Below are 24299 nucleotides of genomic sequence, written 5' to 3'. Positions count from 1 at the left end.
CCCCGATTTCCGTGGGCGGCTTTTCTGAGGTCTGTGCTCCCAGCCCTTGGTCTCCCTGCTCCGTGCCCTGGCTGGGCTCCAGGCAGACGGTCACACAGTCCTGGCCACGCCCCAGTCTCCCAGTAGAGGCTCCAGCCCTTGTCTCCCTCCTTCCTCCTCGGTGAGTCCAGCCCTGTCATCCAAGATCTGGTAACTTCGGGGAAGGACGCGGGCCTACTCCGGCCCCTCTGCTGGCATCTCCTGCAGCCTCAGTGCACCCACCAACCGGCCTCCCCGCTGCCCGGCCCAGCCCGCTGGCCCTTCTCCAAGCCGGTGTCCATCTGCGGAGGGACGTGAGCACAGCGGTCCCGGCCCCGTGTCTGCGAAGCTGCAATGAGCTGCCCTGGGCCCCGCACTGCAGGGGGGCCCGGGGGACAGGCGAAGCTCCAGGGTCACAGCCTTCCATTTACACGTGACAACATGGAAGTTTCTGCCCTGACTCGGCCCCTGTCTACCTCGGAACCAGGACTCGGCCTGTTCTTACCAGAACCAGGCAGAAGTGTCGCCAGATACAGGCCCGGAAGGCGAAAGAGGCACCAGGAATCCACCTGGAAGGACCAGGATGGCATTTCCCCCATTAAGATGCTGCAGAAATGTGCCTTCAACTCCCAGAAGCTGTCAGGCAGCAAAGAACTCACTAACCCGCTTTGCAGGGGTTAATTCTTTCAGACTCTGGGGCTGGGGCCTTGGGCGGGGGCCGCAGGGGTGTGTGCACCCGCCCGCAGGGTGGCGGAGGGGATGAAGGGAGAAGAGGTTTCCCAGGGAGCAGGAAACGCCCTGGGCCCGGATAGAACTGACACACGGGTAAGGAAACTTCCAGAAGAGTACCACGCAATCATCTACTCAGTTTTCCTTCCATATTCACTCAGTTTTTGTTTTGTTTTTTTTTGCGGTACGGGGGCCTCTCGCTGCTGTGGCCTCTCCCGTTGCGGAGCACAGGCTCCGAACGCGCAGGCTCAGCGGCCATGGCTCACGGGCCCAGCCACTCCGCGGCACGTGGGATCCTCCCGGACCGGGGCACGAACCCGCGTCCCCTACATCGGCAGGCAGACTCTCAACCACTGTGCCACCAGGGAAGCCCTCACTCAGTTTTTTTTTTAAAGAAAGTAAGTGAAGTGGCTGCGATCTCCACACACTGCTTCCCTCAGGAGCCGTGACCTGGCATCTGATGGCGGGTCTATGTCAATGCAGAGCTCCCGCTACTTTGAAAGCTTTATGCCTGAAAAATACCCAGTTTTATGAAATGCTTTCACGCGTGTATAAATCTAAAAGCCACCCAAAAAATGTGCAGTCGCTAGGGCTTAAATTCTGTCCATTTGACAGGTGAGAAAACTGCGGCTATAAATTATCCCTCTGTCCTCAGGATCTAGAACATTTTTATCAAATTCAATATATGAAAATATTTACAGAAAAAGATACTTTGGGACGTGATTTAGAGAATCAAATCAGATGATTCCACTTGCAAAGAATCCCATTTCCCGCAGCTTGTCGGAGAGAGAAGCAGTTACACGTACTATCAGGGAGTCCTCCAGACCAGCATGAACTCTGTTCAGGCCCGGAGTCCTGTCACCGGAAAGAGACCGTCTGGAAGGAAACCTCCTCTCCGGGCTCCAGGGTCCGGACTCCTGCTGTGAGCACTGCAGGTTCAAAAGGCACGGCGTCCCTCCCCCGCGCTGGAACCAGGGCCTCTTGGCAGGGCCGGGTCCCGGAGTGACTACTCACACTTTAATTAAAAGATGGGAATAGAATCAAGTGATATTGAAAGCTTCACCACACAGCTGGAAAGTAAAACCTGGTGAAGTGACAGATGGGCGTGAGGGACAGCAAGGCTTTCCTGAATACGTCACCAATATTACAACGTAAGTGGAGACCTCGGCTGGCACTATTTTCATTGTTTACTTATTTATCCCATAAGAAAATGTGGTACTTGTAAGTTGAGTTTTTTGAGGTACTGATGAAGACCAAACAGTCTTTGAGCATCAAGGTTTAAGTAAAAGGCATATCCAAGTACTTCTGTTTTATGTGGACACTGAAAACACGGAGAAACTGTATATTTTTAATCAGTGCGAACGATATGGAGCTGACTTTAGACACTCCTCTTCATATTTTATATTAAACTAATTCAACTCATGACGTCACTCAAAATAAAAACTGACAAGTCCACGCGCCTCTAGAGAGTTTCTCAGCACCGACATGGGATTCAAAGCGCTCTTTGACACGTACATTGTGCCCGTCTCTGGAATCCACACGGAAACTCCCAAACCAGCACGTGGGGATGCCACATTGGAAAGGATCACCTGGCCGTCCCTCGAACCTAACTGCCCCTTTGCGTTTCACAGGAAAAAAGGCAACTCACGATATTGTATTTTTAAATAAAAAGACTTTATTCATGAAATAAGATAGCAGCTAATAGTTTAAGGAAGGCTGGGGGAGATATTTCTTTCACATGGGGGCACACATGCACCTTGGAAAATATTTGGCAAAGTCATAAAATTAGCATTTTTAGTCACCTGTAAAGTGCTGAGACATTAATCTCGGGTAGACCTGCATTGTTTTTCTTAACCATCCAGTAAGTAGAACATTGATAGATAACTACACGTGGAGCACAGCGAACTCACGGACCACTCGGGCATGACGCCCGCAGAAGGGGCCCTAAGTGCCAGTCTGCCGACCAAGGGCCACCTTTCCTGTGTCCTGTGTCCGCCGCCAGCACCGGCGCCCACCCTGACCAGCACCGTGCATCCTTCAGGACATGCATTCAAAGCTAGAAGCGCTCCTGGTCGACAGATGCAAACACAGCAGGAAAGGATGGGCCAAGACACCTTCTACGTCTCCTGAGACACTAAAACACACGCATCTCCAACGTGGGTATTTTGGCATTGACGCTTGAGTCTAAATGTTGACAGGCATTGAGGATTTTGGTTCAAAGCAAACGTTATTTGTGAAACGTTACAGATAACATAGTGCCTAAAACTTTGTTAATTTTTTTAATAGAAAAATGCGATATAAAAATACTACTTTGTTAAAAATATACAGTACACGCATTATACCACTTTGGAAAACTCAGTTCAACTCAGAAAGCACATAACACCACCCGGCCTGGTATGTGTTACGTGGCTTTCTTCATTGTTACAAATTCTATTCTGGAGTTAAAAGATATACAATATAAATAAAAGTAGTGAATCTGAATCAAGTACAATTACTTTAAGAATTGTTAATAAATCCCTCCACCAGTGAACATGCTGTATTTCCCCGTGAGTTCTGAGTCTGCGAGTTCTCTAGGTGACAGGCTATGAGAACAGGTCTGCAGTGTCCCGTGTTTATTAAGGACCACGGGGGTCAGAGGGGGAGCATCCTCCCGGGACCCCCACCCACTCAAACACGGCGTCCACCCCCCTTCCTCATGTGCGTTCACACGGGGCTCCCCTGCCTGGGGTGGAGGGAGGGGCTGCCGGAGATGCCGCCTTGACGATATTGCACTTTTCGGCCCCGAGACGGCTGGCGATTCACGCCCAGCCAGCGCGGATGCGGCGGGACCGCTCGGGGTGTGTGACTTGGCTGAAAGGCCACACCCGAATCTCGACCCTGGCTCACACATTCAGCAGGGGGATCTGCCAGACCATGACGGACGAGGCCAACTCCTCCGGCCGCTGCTGCCTGGCCTTCCTGCTCACCCGCCGGTGGCCCTGTCCCCCGCAGGCCACCAGCACGGAGCTGGCCTTGGCCTTCCTGGCCCGCCGCCCTCGGCCGGGGGAGCTGCAGGGGAGCCGCAGGGGGTCCTGGACGAAGTTCTCCTCTGAGCGGGGCCCCAGGGAACCCGAGCCCTGGGAAGGCGTCGGGGACCCAGACGTGGAGGAGACGTCGCTGGCCTGGGCGAGGGAGCCCAGCGAAGCCCCCAGCCAGACGGCGTCGGGGCCGCTGCGGCTTGGGCAGGGCCTGGGCCCCTCACCGGGGAGCATGTCCCTCTGGTCTTCATCCTGGGGGTCGGCACCGGGGGGCGGGCTGTCCCTGGGCTTGTCTCTGTCCGCCTTGGAGGCGGCTGTGGCCACGACCAGGAACTTGACGGGCCCGTTGTGAGCATGGTAGGAGACCAGGCCTCGACCTGAAAGGGCACAGCGCTCAGCAGGGCTCCGCATGCCAGGCAGGGCCCCGGGCACCCCCCGCCCACACGGCAAAACCCTGTACTCGACAGCTCAGAGCGAAAACAGCTTCCAGACCACGTTCTCGTGGATTTCTAGTGAAGTCCAAGAATGCTCTCAAAACCATGGTCTAAAATACAACCGTGGTTTTCGTCATTGGTATCTCAGTTCTGGTACTTGCGTGGTACTTTTAAAGAGATAAAGTAGATATTTTCCTGTTCTCTGTATAAATGCCTTCTCGCCTGCTCTAAGATAATATATTTAGGAAAAGTTTCCCTAAATCTTGGTTTTATAAACTTAAACGCCTGGGGCTTCCCTGGTGGAGCAGAGGTTGAGAGTCCCCCTGCCGATGCAGGGGACGCGGGTTCGTGCCCCGGTCCAGGAAGATCCCACATGCCGCGGAGCGGCTGGGCCCGTGAGCCATGGCCGCTGAGCCTGTGCGTTCGGAGCCTGTGCTCCGCAACAGGAGAGGCCACAGCAGTGAGAGGCCCGCGTACTGCCACAAAAAACAAAAACAAAAACAAACAAACAAAAACAACTTAAATGCCTGAAACATGTCAATGCTAGGAATAAGATGCCTAAACTATAAGTAGTTTCCTGCCATTTTTCACTTTAAAAAGATTCTGTGGTTTAGAATAAGTTAGTCCTAATGCATCGATTAGAATGGGGGCTCTTCAGTTCAAGGGTGATGTGAGTTCAATTTTAAAAGAAGCACCAGAAGCTCCCTGTAGGCCTTTTTTACGAAATGCAGACTCCCCCATAACAGCGGGACTCCAAGGGCCAGGCGGGAACGGATGCCCATTTTTAAGCGCCTCGCAGGTGAGGTGACAGAAATGGGGGTAGATGCCCTTTTCACCAAATGCTTTGAGGCTGCAACAGGGCCCTAGCACCTCCCTCCCACTCTGGCCGAAGCAGAGGACGTTACAGGATTCCTCAGCTGGGCGAGGTGACTTCCTCCATGAGCTGAAGGACAAGTCAAGAACTCCTCCAACAGCGGGTACTGGGGGAGGGTGAAGGGATGGGGACGCCCAGACACCGGGCATGGAGGTGCGATCTGACGCGACAGCCCAGGGGAACATCCCAGCATCACCGGGTGAACCTGAATGTGAGTGTTTCCTACACACCTGTGGTCCCCTCCCGGACACACAGCCAGAGGAACCCGAGTCCCTATGAGAAGGGGTGGCCAGAGGAACCCCCACAGAGGCATAGCACGTAACACACAGAACAGGAAACAACTAAATACCCACTGTACGTCACATGGGGAACAAAGCCACGCTACAGAGCAGTGACACGCGTGAGCTACGGTCACGTGACCAACAAGGATGCGCCTCAGAAATAACGTGGAAAGAAAGCAGTCGGAGAGGAATACATACACGACGAGACAATGATAGAAACTGTGAAAATGGCACAATTAAAGACTTCTTTTTTAAAAAAGGTACAAGTTAGCAAAACTATGGAGAAAAACCAATGGAACGGTGACGTGAGACCCAGCAGGAGAACGGCTATGTTTGGTTGTCGGGGAGAAGCGTCCCCAGCTGTGACGGGAAGAGCTTCTGACTCCTGAGCCTTTACCACTCAAACTGCCCGTAGTCACCACGTAGCTTCTGCATGTATCACAGGCAGGTCATAACGAAGACAGCAGTTAAGAAATGAATAAACCAAGTTGGAATTCCGTGATCCTAACAGGTGGATCATTGACAAAATAGGAATTTATCTAAAGCGCAGACCTATTTGCAGTAGACCCGTGAGAGCTTGTTGAGGGAAGGAAGGGCTGCCTGCGGTCAGAGTGAAATATTCCAGCGCTGACAGTAGGAAGAAACTATAGACAGAGATCTTTATTAACATTTCAATGAGTTTCCTACAAATCTTTTTCTCTGAGAGTTATTACATAATCGACATAAAATTTTAAGATCTTGGTTTTACTTAACTCACAGAATTAACATTTCTCTGTATCATTCCAAGCTCTCTGCAAACATCATTTGCACTGGCTGTGTTACGTTCTAAAATGGCAACGCGACCACTGTCTTAGGCGTCTCCCTACTCCTAATTTTGGATGTTTAGGCTGTTTCCTGTTCTTTCTGCATCATGGTTTATTCCTAGAGTTGGCTGCTTCACGAGACAGAATTTCCTGAATTGGAAACCCTGACTCCTGACACAAAAGCATCTTCAAGTCCTAAACACCAAAATGCTTTCCAAAAAGGCTGTGCCCATTTGAGCTCCCCGCAACACTGCAAAACAGCACAACTGAGCTTTCTCAGATGCTGGGCCTCTTTCTTTGCAAAACATAAAAAAGCATCCATTTTCACTGAGCAAAACTGTACAGAATGATCAAAACCAACAGGTGGCAAAAAAGGTAACGTGAAAACACGTCCTGGGGATAAGGGTCTCCCTGGACCACTGACGTCAGAAACAGGAAGACAAAAGTATGACCTGATGATTCAAATTAATAGACATAGTCTTTATAGTAGGAAAGAAAGGAAGGAAAAAGGAAGGGACGAAGGGAGAGAGAAAGCCACCTAAGTAATTTACACTGTTTAAGCAAAGACACAGCTGACCACAGACCCATGGGCTTGACGAGAGTACAGTACAGGACAGAGGCCTGGGAGACGCAGGCACTCGGGGGGTGCACTCACCGGTCACCTTGGGGATCCCCTGCAGACGAGGGACGGGCAGGGCCACCACGACGCCCAGGCTGGTGCCAACCATCAGCAGGCCGTGGCAGACGAGCAGGCTGGTCACAGACAGCCGCTGGTGTCCTGGGGGACAGGAGAGACTTGTGCCCCGCAGTCTGGCCTCTGCAGCCCACACGCTGGGGCAGGGGCCCCGGGCACTGCCCAGAAACCCTACAGACCCGCCAGAATGCTCCCCGGGCAGCCCCGAGCCCTCCCGGCCAGCGGGTGTCACTGGAGCCCTAGCCACACACCACGACTCCTTCGGCCGGACGAGCAAGAGAGAGACCTGGGGGGCGTCCTGGCTGCACCCCGGCAGAGCACGGCCACGGCCTCAGGACACGTGCACGGTGCTCTCAGCACTGCTAGCGCGGCCCTTCCAGAGCTGATCACACACTCCCGCCCTGAACCGTCCATGTAAATCACCCACTTCCAGGCAGAGCTGCACACACACACGTACACACACGCACACACACGCACACACACGCACGTCAGACGGCAGCCCCGTGTGCGCAAGCGCCCACCTAGGCAGGTAAGAGGGAACCTCGCAGGTAGGACGGGCTCCCAGCGCAGCCCGCGCTCAGCATCACAGGGGAGAGACGCAAGCGAGCACCCAAAGGCTCCGTCGGAAGGAGACCCCTCACGGCCTCGGTGGGAAAGTCCGGGAGGCGCGGACACCCAACGCTGGAGTCCAAGGGCTTTGGAGCTTCTGGTTGTTCGCTCCGCCTTGTTTTGTTTTGTTCTGCAGTCGAGGCTCTGAGGCCCAGAGAGGTGGGTCAGCCTGATAACGTTAGGAAGTGGAGGGAAAGGTGCGTGCCTCCCCGTGACTCGTCTCAGGGACTGAGTCTGGGCCCCGAGCACCGCACCCCTGCCCTGACCCTGCCCACAGCACCACCACCTTCGACAGGGGCTTTAAGCCCCTCCTGGCGTCTCTACTCAGCGCTCAGGCTCGAGAGCAGAGAAGGGTCACGCGGCTGCTCCCAGGAAGGCATGGAGGGCGCTTCGAAACAGCTGGGTTCTTCTGCTCTCTGGAAACGAGTCATTTTCAGTATCTCTGTGTTTGACCTAAGTTCATCTTAGATAAAAAGCATGAAAACAAATGGTCTCAACACCAAAGCCAAAGGCAGGTCACCACGCCCACTGAAGTTATTTTATGATTATTTAGGCAACGGAACACTGAAGCCAAACCGAGACAACAGCTACAAAAACTAAAGATCTGGTTTACCTCTAAATACAGGCATATTTTTTGAAGAAAAGCTAATGTATTAAGTTCATCCAAATGCGTGCCCGTGGAAGCAGCTGGGGCTTTAGAGACGCCTGGGACCTGCGTGTCTGTCTACACCTGGGCCGGGAGCTGCCATTTCCAAACGCCAGGGAGAACTGCAGAAGCCATTTAGAAACACGGCTCTGGGCACAGCTCACGATTGCTATCCAGGGGCAGGTGGTCCCATCGTGGGGCAGCCCTTCGGAGAGGAGCTCCAGGGACCAGGGAACGTCCCAGGACACACGGGTGTGCCTTCCAGAGCAGAAGCCTCACTTGAAGCCACGTGACCTAAAGATTCCCCACAGCTACGCTCGAGACAGAAAGCAAACCCGCAAAGCGGAGACCCTCCTCTCCAACCCTCTGGGAACCTTTGGTGGAGGCGACTTTTGGAACTGGCTCACTGCTCTGTGTTTTGTTTTGTTCCAGTGACGTACGGCCTCCGCCACTACCCTGGTGCACAGGGGCGGCAGGTTACATTCCATATGGATATCTTACTTCTCAACACCAACGTGGAGAATGTCATGACAACGGGATGGACAGGGGACAGAGCTATTATTTCCCTTTTGCAGCCGCTTTCTGAAGCCACCCTCCTGGAAGGAATACAGAAACTGGGGCAGTGGTATAGTCCTGTGGTCCTAGATGTGAATAAATTTCCTTTTTAACACACGAAAGTACTGGCAACAATAAAAACAAGCAGACTCTCGCGACGTGGTCTCAGGGCTCGGTTCCGAGGTTGGCTGTGGGTTTTTATATCATTTAAGTCCACCCACACCCTCATTTTGGTAGCCAAGTCCTGCATATAAGCAAAAACTGTTTGTATGAATAAACTGTTTTGTGATTTATTTGATCGTCCTGAAATATTTTGGTCTGGGAAACTGAGTTTCCTTTAATTCTTCTCCAAAAAAGGAATTTGTGAGTTAAATTTTCTTTCACAGAGAATATATCATTTTTAAAATATCGGCCGGGCTTCCCTGGTGGCGCAGTGGTTGGGAGTCCGCCTGCCGATGCAGGGGACACGGGTTCGTGCCCTGGTCTGGGAGGATCCCGCATGCCGCTGAGCGGCTGGGCCCGTGAGCCATGGCCGCTGGGCCTGCACGTCCGGAGCCTGTGCTCCGCAACGGGAGAGGCCGCGACAGTGAGAGGCCCGTGTACTGCAAAAAATAAAAAATAAAATAAAATAAATAAAATAAAATAAAATATCGGCCTAGGACTATTAAAGAAGCATCTGAAATACTTTTAATCTACCACTTGGCTTTAAAGAAAACTAATGAGGAAAAGGGAATTTCAAACAGCCCACCTCCACAGTGAGAATTAACAGATTCTTGTAAAATATGATGTGAAATATTTCCAACCACTAATAAAAACATTAAGAAGATCTTACTTGCAAATTACAAAGGATAAAAGTTTACTACTTATTTTCATTCATAAATGCATTTTGAAAGTGACCTTCTATCCCCCTTAGGAATTTTCCCGCCTCTTTGCCTGTAAATAGCATATTAGGAACATCTGACTTTTCATCCTGTCTCCAGCTTTTACATCTGTGTTACGTTATATGCAGTGAAAATCTGGGAAACTCTCTAGTCTCTGTAAAGAAACTCTCTCCAGAAGTGGATCTCTCTAAAGAGAAAGGACAAAACAATTCAAAGGTACAGAAGGTGCCCTGTGTGGCGTCGGGATGGGGAAAAGTCACCGTGTGGGGAAAGGTTACGAAACATGACGAGAAGGGGAAAAACTACATGGCCGGTGGGAAAGACCAACGGAAACAACCCCGGGGCTTCTGGGAGGTGCTCCTGGGAGGACACCCCCAGACCTTCACTTCATCATAACAAACGCGAAAGCAGGGAAAACTGGGATTTTTTCTTTCTAACTGGTTTGAAAGCCGTCAGTTCCAGCGAATGATGGTTTGTTCCATTTTCAAAGTAGTCTAGGATTCATCTTTAATTTCACATATGAAAGTTTAACTGAATGGTAATTAGGGAACGTGGAGATTTTCCCATTCCGGAGGGTCTGCAGACAGAGCTGCTGAGAGGTGTCCAGGCTACTCCTTGTGGAAGCACCAGCTGTGGCCTTCTGAGCTGGCCAAGCTGCAGGCAGAGGGGCCACCCACTCAGCATCTAAGGGGGAGGCGAGGCGGGAAGGGCGGGGCAGAGATGCCGACAAAGGCTGCAGTTGGCATGGGCCGGAAGTGAGTTATCAACACGAAGGGGCAGGGGAGCTGGCCGCTGTGTGATGCACGCTCTCCGGAAACCCTGCTGTCCTCTCACACGGGGACACAGGAGCACAGGAGAGGCCGCCAGGTTTATTCAAATGCTCGCGAGAAACACACAAACAGGGGAGAGAATAGGAGAAGCAGCCAGCCTTCCAAGTGTGCTTGGAAAGGCTATGATTGGAACCCACTCCTGGCTCCCACCCGGGACAGAGACCAGGGAGGCGGGCAGGTTAGCGCCGGATCAACTGCTGGTTAAAGAAGCTGCTAGTTAGCTCAGGACCAACTGCTGATTGAGCAGCTGCTGGTTAGCGCGGGATCAACTGCTGCTTAAGGAGCCGCTGGTTAGCGCGGGATCAATTGCTGCTTAAGGAACTGCTGGTTAGCGTGGGATCAACTGCTGGTTAAGGAGCCGCTGGTTAGCACGGAATCAACTGCTGCTTAAGGAGCCACTGGTTAGCGCGGGATCAACTGCTGCTTAAGGAGCCGCTGGTTAGCGCGGGATCAACTGCTGGTTAAGGAAGCTGCTGGTTAGCTCAGGACCAACTGCTGGTTGAGCAGCTGTTGGTTAGCGCAGGATCAACTGCTGGTTAAGGAGCCGCTGGTTAGTGTGGGATCAACTGCTGGTTAAGGAAGCTGCTAGTTAGCTCAGGACCAAAACTGCTGGTTGAGCAGCTGCTGGTTAGCACAGGATGGCACCAGAGCCCAGGGGACATGAAATCCACTCCTCGGTCTGTTCCCTAACTCATAAATAACCTTGAGTCTAGTTTAAGTTGCTGAATTCCCTTATGATGTGGTTGATGGTACTTAGAAGAGTTACACTGACTTTTGTATTACATAGAAAATCGTGCCACTTTATTTGGTTACGTCACCCCTGGAAAGCAATGTGCTCACTCAGCGGGGACCTGGGAAGGCTAATCTGACAGGGGGCGGGGGTCTCAGCACTTTTTCATCCAAATACCCTCCCCTGACTGTTCTGGACGAAGAGGAAACAGCTGCATCCTGACGTGACTCACGCAGCCTCATGACCCGGAGGAGATGCCGCCCTCTGAACCACGGGCTGTAACCACCTTGGGGGCCGGGAAGGTTGACCGACGGCCCCTCGAAATGTGTGTGCTGACCCCAGGCGCCATCATCCACTGTGTCTGCCAAGTATGATGTGGTTTACGGCAAAGCGCTCGAACTAATGGTGCTCAGAACAGAGCTCCAAACCGGACAGAAAGATGCAGCTCAGCACACGAGTCCCAGTCCACAGGGGAAAGCACGCTGAGATATAGTAATTTTTTTTTCCAATTGTGTTCTTTTTGGCCTGGGAAGGCTTCATCTCTAGAACCTACTGGAATTTTATATTCCAGTGAGAGCACGAAAGGACAGTTTACACGTTATTGCCATATATACATAAAAAACCCATTTGGGCAACATCACGAACACAACTCTAGAATGAGGTTTACACACGTGTCCAGGATGACGGTGGTCCAAGGACCTGCCGTTCCACAGGCTCACATAGGGTGCAGACACGCACTGACACAAGGTGACAAGTGTCAGAGAGGACACAATGAAACACTTCTCACCGTGAAACACTGGCCCAAGGGTAAGGCGATTCAAAGAAGGACAGACAAGACATGGGTGTCTGGCCTCCCTGTTCCCAAAAATGCAAGAAAATCAGACCAACGTCAGACGCCTTTCTGAGGACCACATTCAAGAACCACTGCCCAGGCGTAGCAAGAGGACTCTCATTCTAAGTCCCCCTGATTTCTGCTCTAACTGTCCACCTTCCTCACGTCCGCCAGGTCTAGCAGCTACAAACCTGGGAGTAAAACATGAGATGCAGAGAAAGCACAGAATCCCCGGATACTGGTGACCCTGGAGGTATTTCGCGCACAGCAGGCAGATGTGGGAGAACACGCCACCCAAAGGCTCCTTCTGCATGGGGCTCGGGCTCGGGAGAAACAGCCCTAAGTCCTGGCACAGGGATAGGAGGCCCAGGGCGGCGGGGGCCCCGAGGGGGGGGGCAGGGACTGTGTGTGGTGATGGTGACAGCAGGCGGGGGCACACCTGCCAAGGGGCCCGGGGACGTGGGGCTGCCAGGTGTCCCCACCTGACCACACAGTCTCCTGGCTCCACAGGAACCCAGGCGGATCCTGACCTGAACAGTGAAAGCCATGCAGGTGGATAAGAAACAAGGGAGTCGTTAACTGGGGGATGGAAAGAAGGAAAGAAAACAAGATGAAGTACAGCCGGTGGCCCTGGTGCAAACAGGTTATGTGGCCACGGGTAAGTGACCGCTGGGCTTTGGTACAACAGGGGATTCGAGCACCCTGGGAGGGCTTCCTGCACAGGTCTGTTCACGCGGAGAAAGATCACGAGATCTTTCTCTTCTCCAACCGGGAGCCAGGAGACGCAGCCAACGTGGGAAAGGAGGGGAATGCCGTGCGGCGTGAGCCTGGTCCTTAAAAGCCCCGTGGAGACGTGGGCCAATACACACCAGGCACACACACCTGTACACAGCAAGCAACGCATATACACACGAGTTATATACATACATACACACATTTGCAACATGCCCTGCATAACAAGCCCACACGTGTACATACTAGCCACACGCCCGTACCTAACAAGCTCACGTGTGTACATACTAGCCACACACCCGTACATAACAGGCCCAGGTGTACACACTAGCCACACGCCAGTACATAGCAAGCCGTGTACATACTAGCCACACGCCCGTACATAACAAGCTCACGCGTGTGCATACTAGCCACACACCAGCCACATGCAGCCCCCACACCCCACTCCTGCACCTTGGCTGGTTTGACTCCCACTGCCAGGAACACCCTGCCCGCGTGGGGCTGGCGGAGCCCCGTGGAGCCCCCCCACCAGAGAGTCTCCTTTTCTCTGCCCTTCAACCTCAGATCCTTGCCCCCGCCCCCCGCCCCAGTGCTTTACTAACAGCACTAAACCGTCTGCGATGGGCGGCTCTGACCTCTAAGAAGGGCGCTTTAGTTCGGGTCACCCGACAGCCCCGAGCCCCGGCCCCGGGGGATGTGGCACCGCCCACCAGCGCCCCAGGGCCCACCTGGCAGCATGTGGTGGACCGGGGTGGCGACGTTGACGTCCTGGAGATGTTTGAGCGTCTCTGTGTGGAAGAGGCGGAGCGTGGACCCCGAGGTGAAGGCGAGCCAGATGCCCACGCCGGCAATGGCCATGTGTGAGACCACCATGCCCTCCTCCTGGTGGGCCTCCAGCTGGCTCTGCGGAGACCAAGGAGAAGGCGACGGCGGGGTGTCGGGGGTACAGCACGGAGCTGCACCCCACGTTGCCGTCACGGACCCACCCTCTGGGCTGCGCGTGAAGCCTCGGGTGGTGCTGTCGTCCCCACCATGCCAGCGTGTCCAGCTGGCGCCCCGGATCTCACCTGCCCTCAACCACCTACAGCAAGGGCACCGTCACCCCAGATCCGCAGGTGCTGAGCAGCGCCCTGGACGCCTGTGGACCATCAGCACCCCCAAACCTGAGCGGGAACGAGGGCCACGTCTGCCTGCGAGGAGGCCTGTACGGGCGGCTAAGCCCCTGCCGAGCTCACAGCGTCCCCTCGGTGTCCAGCCCCGTCCGGTCCCCGGGTGGCCACCTGCTGCTTCTCCGTTTGACCAGGCCCTTCCCAAGCCTCCGGGCTGTGCTCTGCCCCAGGTCTCCATCCCGACAACCCTGCCCACAGGGCCCCCGAGAGGGAACTTTTGGAACTTGTCCCCATGGTGGACGGGCTGGTGCTGGGCAGCTGTGGTCACTGCCTACCAGGGATTGGCGGGGGGCAGGTGGGGTGAAGCTTGGAGACACAGTGAGAAGAAACACTACCCTCAAAGAAGTCCTCTTAGCCCACAGCAGGTCACAATCCTGCACAGCTCTCTAGCCTGAAAAGAGGTAACTTAAACCCCCCTAGGAAAAAAACAGGCTTACGCCTCTGTCCCCTTCCTCAAGGACTGAGAACAGTGCGGGACGCTCTTTACAACCCACTATGCGGCCGAGGGGGCCAAAGGCGCCATCCTCGCACGCCTACCCGCGTGGAAAGGGCTCGCCGGTGAGCCCCTCACGCTGCACCCACGCCGCGCGGCACTCCCGAGCTGGACCGAGGGGGACACGTGAGTCTCTGATTTTGTCGGAAGGGAGGCTGCCCGTCCAAGGGCACCACACCTTGTTTTAAGTGAAGACTGCAGCTGGACAGGCAGGGCTGAAGAACGGCCTGGGGGTCGTCCTGAAGCCGGGACTCAGGCGTAACAGTGATTCTGGAGTTCGCAGACGCCCCCGACGGCCTGAGCGCCCAGTCCTGCCATCACCACCTGCCCGGGGCCGCGCGTTCCCTCCGGAGTACCCGCGCACCTCCCGGGAGGGAAGACGAGGACCCTGCTCTCAGGACAGACAACTGGCTCGGGCCCTCCTGCAGCCAAAGCCGGGGGGCCGCCGTTTCCTCCGAGACGCTCGTGCTATGCTCACCTCCACAGATGCCTCCCTCCGCGCATGTGTGCACCCTCCCACAAAGCGACCCCGATCATCACAGGTCTAATTTAAACACGCGTCAGTGGGGACGAGCCGGTGCCGGCGGTTAGGAAGGACCCCCGAGTTCTTACAGAGTGAGTCCTCCTGAGTAAACACGTATGACTGGAAACGCTGGGCCACACGACAACTCCACGTTTCACTTTTTGAGGAAGGACAGACTGTTTTCCGACAGCTGCCCCATGTCACGTCCCCACCAGCGATGCGTGCAGCTCTCGGCTTCTCCGCGTCCTCTCGGCACTTGTTAACGTCCCTTTTCTATTGCTGTCATCCTCGTGGGCGTGACGTGATGTCTCATGGTTGCTTTGGTTTGCATTTCCCTGAGGACTAAGGATGGTGCACACCCTTCCCTGTGTGGCCGACTGTGTATCTTCTTTGTAGAAATGTCCGTTCGGATCCTTGGTCCGTGTCTGAACTGGACTACTTTTCTTTTGATCGTTGAGCTGTAAGTTATATAAGCTGTTTGTTACGCACTCTCGGCAGATACACGATTCTTAAGTATTTTCTGCCATTCCGTGGGGCGTCTTTTCACTTTGCGGACAGCCCGTGGAGGTGGCTTGGGCTGCCCTGTACCACAGAAACAGACATGGCTTTCCTCTCCGGCAGGCTTCAAGGGGATAGCTTCCATGCTGTTTTGTGAACCGGCACAGATGCCCTCGGAGGAAGCCCACTGCCGAGACCAGGGCTGCAGGAAGCGGTGGCACTATTTCACGTCCCACTGCCCTGTGTGTGTATCACCGCGCAGTAAGGTTTCAGCAGCAGAGCGGGGCTGACGGGGAGGAACGGGGCAAGCGGCCCACCCCTCCCACATGCGCTGAGTCTCAGCCTCACAGCTCTGCGTCTCTGAAGAGGAGAAGCCCAGCTGGTCCTTCGGGTCAGCTCAGGACAAAGCGCTCCCTGCTCCCGGAAGGCCATCTCTGGCAGAGCAAGGCGGCTTCCAAAGAGAGGTTAAAAAGGGAAGAAAAACGTCACATGATGCTGAGAAGTCCTTGTGCTACCTGAGCATAAAGGAGCACAGGTACTCGCACTCCTGGCTGCTGGCTCTTTCACAGTTACTGTTGAAACTTCTTGTGGAAGAAGAGAGAAAGTCGCGGTCTGCTGGTCCTCAACCCCCGTTTCTTTCTAAGAACTCAGCAAGCCCGGGGAGGAGGCAGCCCAGAGCCGCTGCTGGTCGGGGCCCACCCCGTCCCTGCCGTCCGGCGGCTCCGTTCGGTTACTGCCTTGGCCGCCCGACTCCCATCCTCTGTCTTGCGGGCCATCTTGTCCCACGCGTCCTGCACGCTGCTTCCCGGCCGCCCTGTGGCCACCTCCACCGCTGCAGCGGCTGCCCGGGTCCACCGCTGTCTGCTCACGGGTCTTCGGCGTCTCACAACTTGCTGTTTTTCTTTACAGAAGTGCCTCGTTCTGCAAAGTCTACCTCAGATTCTCCCTCTCTGTCCTCCACCCACGGGGAGTGGAATTCTCCCGACAGAGCTTTGGAACAACCTTCTCAGTGAGTCTTCAGTCCCCAATCTCACCCCCCTTTCAACTCCTTGCAAAAAAAAGTCCTCGGAGAAGACAGATTTCCTGGCGTCTGTCCCTTGGTTAAATCCCCACACGGCCCCCGTCGCGCACAGCGTGGCGGGGCTCAGGACGTCACGCGTCGATCTGCCCCGGGAACCAAGCCAAGCGCGGCTGCCCTCACGGTCACGGCCTCGGCCTCACCAGAGCTGCCCAGACAGGCCCCGTGGGCGCTCACGGCAACAGAGGCTGAAACCCCGGGAACCGAGGCGGGGACCGCACGCTCCTGCGTGCGAGGGACCAGGTGCCCTCTGACCACACCTGCGCCAACCCCACGTCCCCACGCTCGGACTCACCCTGTTTCTGGGCAAAGGTCCTCCAGGAACTGCCTTCTCGTGTCCTGACACACAGCACTCCTCCTCTGACATGTCGCGCGTTTTTGCCGCCCGCTGAAGTCCTCCTCTCCCTGGACAGGGCGGCTTTACGGGCCTGTGACCCTCGCGGGGTCTCAGGCTCAGAGGGCTCTGCACCTGGCGTGATGCTCGGGCTGCTGGCATCTCGGAGGCCGGGCTAACTGACGTTGGACGTGGGGCCCTGCAGGTGCCGTAGCCAGTCCTGACCCCAGACCTGCCCCCAGGGGCCAGGTAGCTGGTGTTGCCCTCACCTGTTCTGGCACGGCACCTGGCCTGTGAGTTCTTCCTGGGCTTTGGTACAGCACTGTACTTCTTAAATGCATGACACATTTGTGCTGGATGATGGGTGATGTGAACAATAATTTATCTCTGGGATGCTGGCCATTGTCTCCCACCTTCTCAGAGGCTTGGTCTTCTGTGTGAAAACAGGAACTTTGGGCAACAGGGTGTCGGAGTCTCCTGCCACCTTGAAATCATGCGGATCTGAAGGTCTCTGCAGGGTAGGGTAGCAGGGCCGGGACCGGCAGTAGGTGTTCAAGAACCGGTCTGCCTACCAGCTTGGGTCTGTCGCCTCTGTGCCCTGCATTTGTGTCTTTCTATACGATGACGGGAATTTATCTCATCAGGAAAAACACGCATCAACTCAGAAAACGCTCTGCTACTAGGTCACCTTTAGTATCGTATCCATTTCATTCTTTCATTCTATTTTTGTCTTCAACGTTGGGGGTAGGGTTGGAAGGAAAGCTTTTTCTTCTTCTCCTGTCCTTCTGTCTGTCTGTCCTGAGTCAGGAACACTGCACATTGCAGAAAATCGAGAGTAAGGAAGGACAGGTCTTACTTTAAACAGCTCCAGTAATTAAACCGAAACTACCTGTGAAATCGGGGCTCCGAGAAACAAAGCTGTGAGGTCAGCACCCGCCGTATCCTCAACAAACCTCCCGCTCTTCAACGTCAGGTTGCTTTCAGGGCTGCGTCCATGTTCCTAAAGCTCAACGTTTTCTTAAAGGGCATGAAGTAAACCCCGTGAAGAAGGCCCTACGTAGCTGGGAAGGAAGGAAGAAGGCGCCCCCCCCCCCCCCCAGATCCAGGTGCAATGACTGCAGCTTCATTACGTGCATTTAACGCTTATGCTTCCCCGTCTGCTTCCCCTGACCTGGCGGGAAGGCAGGGAGTTTTATTGCTGCCGCGCTGGGCGCGCACAGCCCGCCTGGCTCGGCACCTCTGGGTGAGGTGCTCGGCGCTGCCCCATCAGAACGCCGAGCTGGCACTGCAGCCCCGCTGTCCCCGCTGCAACTGTGCCAACCACTGCCGTGCAGAGGCCACCGCGAGAACGTTCATGCCCCTGGACATCAGAACTCACATCCTGCTCAGCCCACCGCAGAGCGAGTGCAGCCTCGTGGTCCCATGTCGCTGGCCCTACAGACAGGGCACATTCAGGGAGTTTCCCTGTAGCAGCTGCCCTCACCCCAACCAAAGAGGCTGCAGACGCATTGCGGTTTCAAGCCTGCAGAGCTGCACCGGTACCCCAACTGTGGTTTCCCTGCCCGGCGGAACTACTGGATAAATTACGTCTTTTTAATAACAGAGTAGATTTTGCTTCTCTCTCTATAAACACATTTACTCATTTTGGTACTAAAAATGCACAGAAAGGAGGCTTTTATTTAAATCCAAATATGTTACTTCTGAGCCTTCAAGATTTACAGCATACACATCCTTTGGAGCATGTGGAAATAACCCTTTAATGATAATAAGGTCATAACCTTATGTTAGTCTGGAATCGCCTTGGCGGCAGCTATAGAAACCATCATTCTGGCTTTCGGTACGAATTTATGGCAAAATTAACGTATTGGTTTTGGAGAGATGTTCTAAAGAAAGATTGTTACGTTATTATTCCTTCTCTGTGAAAAGAAACTGAAATACAGCTAACAGAATGCTATTTCTGGCTCTTGTATATTTACTCTAATAATAATTTATTCTAGTAATAAACAGCAACCACTACTGGGGTGCTCTTTGCTGGCAATATTACCTCTCATTTTGATGAGGAAGTTGGTTGATCGCCAGCTTGTGGATCAGAGCCTGAGGCCCAGGTAAGCGGCTCACCTGCGACCACCGTGCAGTGCACGGTTGAGTTAGGATCTGGACTCTGACCCTCACTACGTCACCGATAAGGTGCGACACTGATGGTGTACAAGGCAGTGGAATACAGCCCAGCAGTGGTTACAGCGTCTATAAAGTGCCCTGCACAGGGGCCGTGGTTAATGACCTCTCCACACCCCACTGAGGGCTTCTTATTACTCTGAGGCATGTGAAGTAAAAAGGAGCAGGTGGAGAGAAGTAGAAACAAGAAGTTACCATAAAAATACTGGGCAGAGACTTCCCTGGCGGTCCAGTGGTTAGGACTGCACTCTCACTGCCAAGGCCCTGGGTTCAATCCCTGGTCAGGGAACTAAGATCCCAGAAGCCACGCAGTGCGGTGGGGGAAAAAAAAAAACAAAAAAACGAGCAAAAGCAATTTCACAGGTTTGTCTCCTGCCTCCTATTCTGGACATCAGCCCCATCTCCTCTATGGCCGGCCGGCTGACCGGCTGACCCCGTCACTTGAGGAGGCTCCGTCCTGCGGGCCCCTGGGGAGCTCACATCGGAAACAACACAGGTGGAAGAACGGTTTGCGGTCTAACAGCAAGAGTGCCAGCCTAGAGTCCATGCAGGACCGAGCTCCTGGCCGCAGCACCTCGGCTCCTGGGCGTGGACCTGCTCCCCAAGCCGCCCACAGGGATTTGGGGCAGCATCTGAAGAGGCCCCGGATCCACAGAGAGATGGGCCCACCCCCCCCAACCCTCACCTGAACACACTTCCCTTCCCACTACCTTCCTTGTGAGGGTTGTGAGATTTTCACTTGTGAGGTAGTTCACTGGCTGCAAAAGCACCCGTGTTAAAGGAGTTTCCTTAGGGCAGAGCGGAGCGAACAGACAGACGGTGATGAACAGGGAGGAAATAAGTAGGTCTGTCTCATCTTTAACAATAAAAGGAGTAACATGGCTAAACACATTACACGTGTATCGCATGTTTTAGTAACGTGGTTAAAACATTCAAGAGGTCCAATGAGAAGTGAAATTCATCTCCATGTGTATATATGTACATACACACATACACGTGTATGGCCACATGTTTACGTACACCCACGTGTGAGTACACTATCTGTGTGTGTGTATTGTGAGTACGTCGCCTACTTGTATTTCTTCTGTGAGCTGCCTGTTCATGTCCTTTGAACGTTTTCTATTAGCTTGGTTTCTTCTCTTTAACTTAGCAAGAATCCTCTTTCTATAAGAACACTAACACTTGGCGGCAGGTGCAGCAAATATTTTATCAGTTTTCATTTACAAGAGTTTTGATACAAACAACACACAGTAGATGTTAAAAAAAAAAAAGTTCTAAAACTTCACCAAATTTATCATATTCTTTACCGTGGCAACTTCTAGGTATACGACGTATCTGGAAAGATCCCCCCACTGCAAAGTCACGGAACCATCCTACTGTTTGTACCTTGTCAGTCTGTGGCTTTGTTTGTAATTCTAACATCCCTCGCTCCAGAATGCCGCCAATGGTGAACAGCTGGGGCCTGAGACGCAGTCTGGTTTCTCCCAATGACTATGATCTCTACTGAATAATCCATTTATCACACTGACTTGAAACGCCTCTTCAATCAAACACTAATTTTCCACATGTCCTTGAACACTTACTAGTATGTTCATACCGAATACACCTTTTAAAGTAACGTCTGTATTAAAGGTAAATAACAGACAATCAGTCCACGGATGTGGCTAGACAAGGGCTATGGGACTTTCGAGTTAATCCTTCCTTCTAAGCCACACTAGGAGGGATTTTCTTTCTGCACAGAGCCGCAGGCAGGACACTGCCTGACCTTTCTACCCGCGAGGGGCGATCCTCGACATCAGCCTGGGAAGTTAGTCGCACTGGTTCTGAAGTGCGTCTTCCCGCACTGTGTAGCCACTTAAAATGACTTACCTCCACGGCGTGAGTCTCCACGCTGATTACAGACACTTGACCTCCAGACGCCGCCCACAGTGTGTCTTCCATCATTAGCAGACTTCGAACTGGGAGGACGCCTAATTTTATCACTGTTTGAGGTTCGGAATTCCAGGATCCATCTTAAAAGAAGATATTTCTTTCAATTTCATTCAAATTCAGTTTCTCAAACAGACATTTCTCCAAAGAAGAAATACAGATGGGCAACAGGTACATGAAAAGGTGCTCAACATCACTCATCATCAGGGAAATGCAAATCAAAACCACCATGAGATGTCACCTCGCACCTGTCAGAACAGCCATCATCAAAAATACAAGAAAATACAAGTATTGGTGAGGATGTGAAGAAGTGACAACCCTTGTGCACTCTCGGTGGGAATGTAATAAATTGGTGTAGCCACTGTGGAAAACAGTATAGAGGGTCCTCAAAAAACTAAAAATAGAACTGCCGTACGATCCAGCAATTCTAGTCCTTGGTATATAACCGAACAAAACGAAAACACTAATTTGAAATGACACTTGCACCCCAATGTTCAATGCAGTACTATTTACAGCAGCCAAGACCTGGAAGCAACCTAAGTGTCTATTAACAGATGAACGGATAAAGAAGATGTGGTACCTACATACGATGGAATATTACTCAGCCATAAAAAAGAATGAAATCTTGCCATTCGTGACAACACGATGGAACTCGAGGGCATTATGCTAACTGAAATGAGTCAGACAGAGAAAGACAAATACCGTATGATCTCACTTTTATGTGGGATCTAAGAAAGCCAAACTCATAGAAACAGAGAGTAGAAGGGTGGTTGACAGGGGCTGTGGGTGGGAAAATGGGAGATGTTGGCAAAGGGTTCAAACTTCAGTCATAAGATGAATAAGCTCTGAGGATCTAGTGCACAGCATTACGATTACAGTTAACAACACTGTATGGTACACTTAAAAGTTGTTAAGAGACTAGATCTTAAATGTTCTCACCACAGAAAAGCAACGGTAAGTATGTGATGTGATGGAGGTGTGAGCTGGCAGACGGCGGTGATCATTTTGCGATATGCACCAAATCAAGACACTGTATGCCTTAAACCTACACAATGTTATATGTCAGTTACAGCTCAATAAAGCTGGGAAAAAAGGTTCAAATACCCCCCTCCCCAATTAAATAAATCAAAATAAAGCCTAAATAAATTCATAACACTGGAAGAAATGGACACAGACACTCCAAATCAAGTTGGGAGGCCTGCTAGACCAGACATATTATAGTAATTTCAAAATTTCAACTTGTGAATAATTCCCATGAAATTTAACCTCTACCGGATCAGTGGAAAAAACAACTTGAATGAGCAAAGCCGTGCCACCAAAGCCAGATAAAGGTCGCAGAGAAGAGAAACAGAGAAGCCCACGATAAACACTCACATGGCTCTAAATAGACGTGTATTTAAACACAAATCCCATCCAGCAGGAGAGAAACAACGCGTCCTCGCAGAGTAATCATGCCCCCCGAGGTGCCCCTGATCCTGACACCCACCCCCACCCCCGGAATCCGCCTTCAGAAGGAACGGCTCCTGCCCTTCCAGCCCCTCGCGTCCCAGGGACCTGCAGTGGCTCCAGCCTCAGGACTCCTGGGATGGACGCTCATCCTCCAGGGCTCGCCTGACTGCCGTCCTCCAAAGAGCCTGGACCCCAATGCCTGCAGGCGCTCCTCCCAGGGCTCCTGAGCCCCTCAGTCTCCCCCGCAAGCTGGCCTAAGCCCTAGTTTTATGGTCTGTTTATGGTCCAACCCCTCAGGGTGTGAGAAGTAGGACTGCTCGAACCTGTGGCCACAGGGGATCAGCCCAGGGTCTCCCGAACCAGGCTGACAATCGGATTCTCCCTGTGGTGACGGTGACACCGGGCCCCCAGCCTGGTGACAGCCACACCACACCGAAGGGGCATGAACCTCACTCCACCCCAAAGAGAAGCCCCGAGGGCCTTGAGCAAGGGCAGGATAAAGGCCTGCACTGAACGCATCCCTTTGAGGAACACGGAGAAGCCAGCAGGAGGACTGACTGTGCAACGATGGCGGGTGGCTGTCTATCTCACACACTCCTTTAAGGACCGAGCGAGTCACAGGTGCCTCAGGACGAGGGGTGAAAAACGCCGATGAGCCTCGCATTCTGCGAGGCCCGGTGCAGAGTGACACTCCCTCGGCCCACCCCAGGCGCGGCCGTGGCCCCTGCCGCCCTGCAGACGCGCCTGTATCCCGCTCACCGTCCGCCCTGGCGTAGATGGCCACGGCCCCGTTGACCAGGCCGGCGTACAGGCTCTGGGGCGTGCAGGCCAAGCTCATGACCGTGGATTTCTCGGGGGTGAAGAAGTGCTGGAGCCGCACCTTCTTGGAGCCTTGGCTGCTTTTATAAATGGAAATGCTGGAAAAGAGAAAGGGCAGCTCGTGGGTACGTTTGCTCACGGGAAGTGCAAGCCCGCCGAGCAGAACCACGTTCGACCTTCCTGTCCATCCCCCGCATCCTGCCACTCCTTCCAGAAACGTCCCACTTGGCCGTGTTGTAAAGACTGCTACCACTTTGATCTCCCTCTTTTTTCTTTTAAAAGAGAAGTTCTGCATTATTAAACAAACAAACAAACACCTTAGTTCTTCCTGTAGATCTAGGAACTTCACATCAGGAAAATCATCGTAACTCTCCTTTATACTCTGACCATGTTCCGTGTGAGAATAACACAGAACAAGGCTCTGTCTCGTTGCAGAGTGTAAGAGTGACGTGCACTTTAAAGCATGAACAAGGATGAAGCGTGTCCACGGCGAAGGGCAGGAAGAACTAGAACTTTCCCCGCAAGGAGCTGCTGCCCCCCTGCGTTTCCTAGGGTGACTTCCTCAGTCACTGGCTCCTTCAAAGTCCTGGACCCAACAGTCTCCACCCGCGTCCCAACAGAGGGGGGTCAGGGAGGGGCCGGCGGACTCCGCCGCCTCGCGGCTGGCAAAGCCGAGGGGCCCGTGTGCGACGCTCACCTCCCCTCCTCCGTCCCCAGGCAGACGGTGGGGATGCCCAGCACTCGGCCCCCCGTGCTCTCGGGCTCCCGGGGCCTGTCCTCTGCGGGCACATACACCATGCACAGGACGCGGGACTCCACGTTGAAGCACTCGATGACCTTGGGGCTGGAGTTTTGAAAGGAGACGATGGCTATCTGACCCATCTGACTGGTGCAGCTTCCGATCTGGGGGGTTCGGGAGGGAAGAAGTGGGCTGCAAGGGGCTCCACAGCACGTGCACGGCTGACACCCCACAGCCACGGCAAGACCCGGCTCCCACGTGGGAACCAGCTGGCCGATGAGGACCAAATAACCTTTACACAGTCTGCTCACAGAGCCCCGCCCCCCCTGCAACATGTTTAATTAGGTCATCTTTTTCTTTTAATTTTAATAACAAGAACACAGCTTTGTTTTTGTAAAAGTCACATTTACATCCTTTAAAAACCACAC

At 53.3% G+C, this 24299-nt stretch overlaps 1 protein-coding gene across 3 annotated transcripts in view; it reads right to left on the bottom strand.

Annotated features, from left to right (window-relative positions):
* Positions 1-2433: 2433 nt before the first annotated feature.
* The window catches only part of ARHGEF10 (Rho guanine nucleotide exchange factor 10), a 73961-nt gene continuing 52095 nt past the window's right edge, over positions 2434-24299 (bottom strand). For all 3 annotated transcript variants that reach the window (XM_060001518.1, XM_069540306.1, XM_069540307.1), the window contains 6 exons: positions 23830-24035; positions 23073-23230; positions 20805-20947; positions 13394-13568; positions 6812-6934; positions 2434-4141 (listed from right to left, as the gene is read on the bottom strand). In XM_060001518.1, coding sequence (XP_059857501.1) covers positions 3630-4141; positions 6812-6934; positions 13394-13568; positions 20805-20947; positions 23073-23230; positions 23830-24035 — 1317 coding nt within the window. In that variant the 3' untranslated portion in view covers positions 2434-3629. The remainder of the gene's footprint in view (positions 4142-6811; positions 6935-13393; positions 13569-20804; positions 20948-23072; positions 23231-23829; positions 24036-24299) is intronic.

The sequence above is a fragment of the Delphinus delphis genome, chromosome 21 (genome assembly GCF_949987515.2).
Source record: "Delphinus delphis chromosome 21, mDelDel1.2, whole genome shotgun sequence".
Taxonomy (NCBI): Eukaryota; Metazoa; Chordata; class Mammalia; order Artiodactyla; family Delphinidae; genus Delphinus; species Delphinus delphis.
The sequence above is the reverse complement of the archived record's forward strand: the minus strand, read 5'-3'. Positions and strand labels throughout refer to the sequence as shown.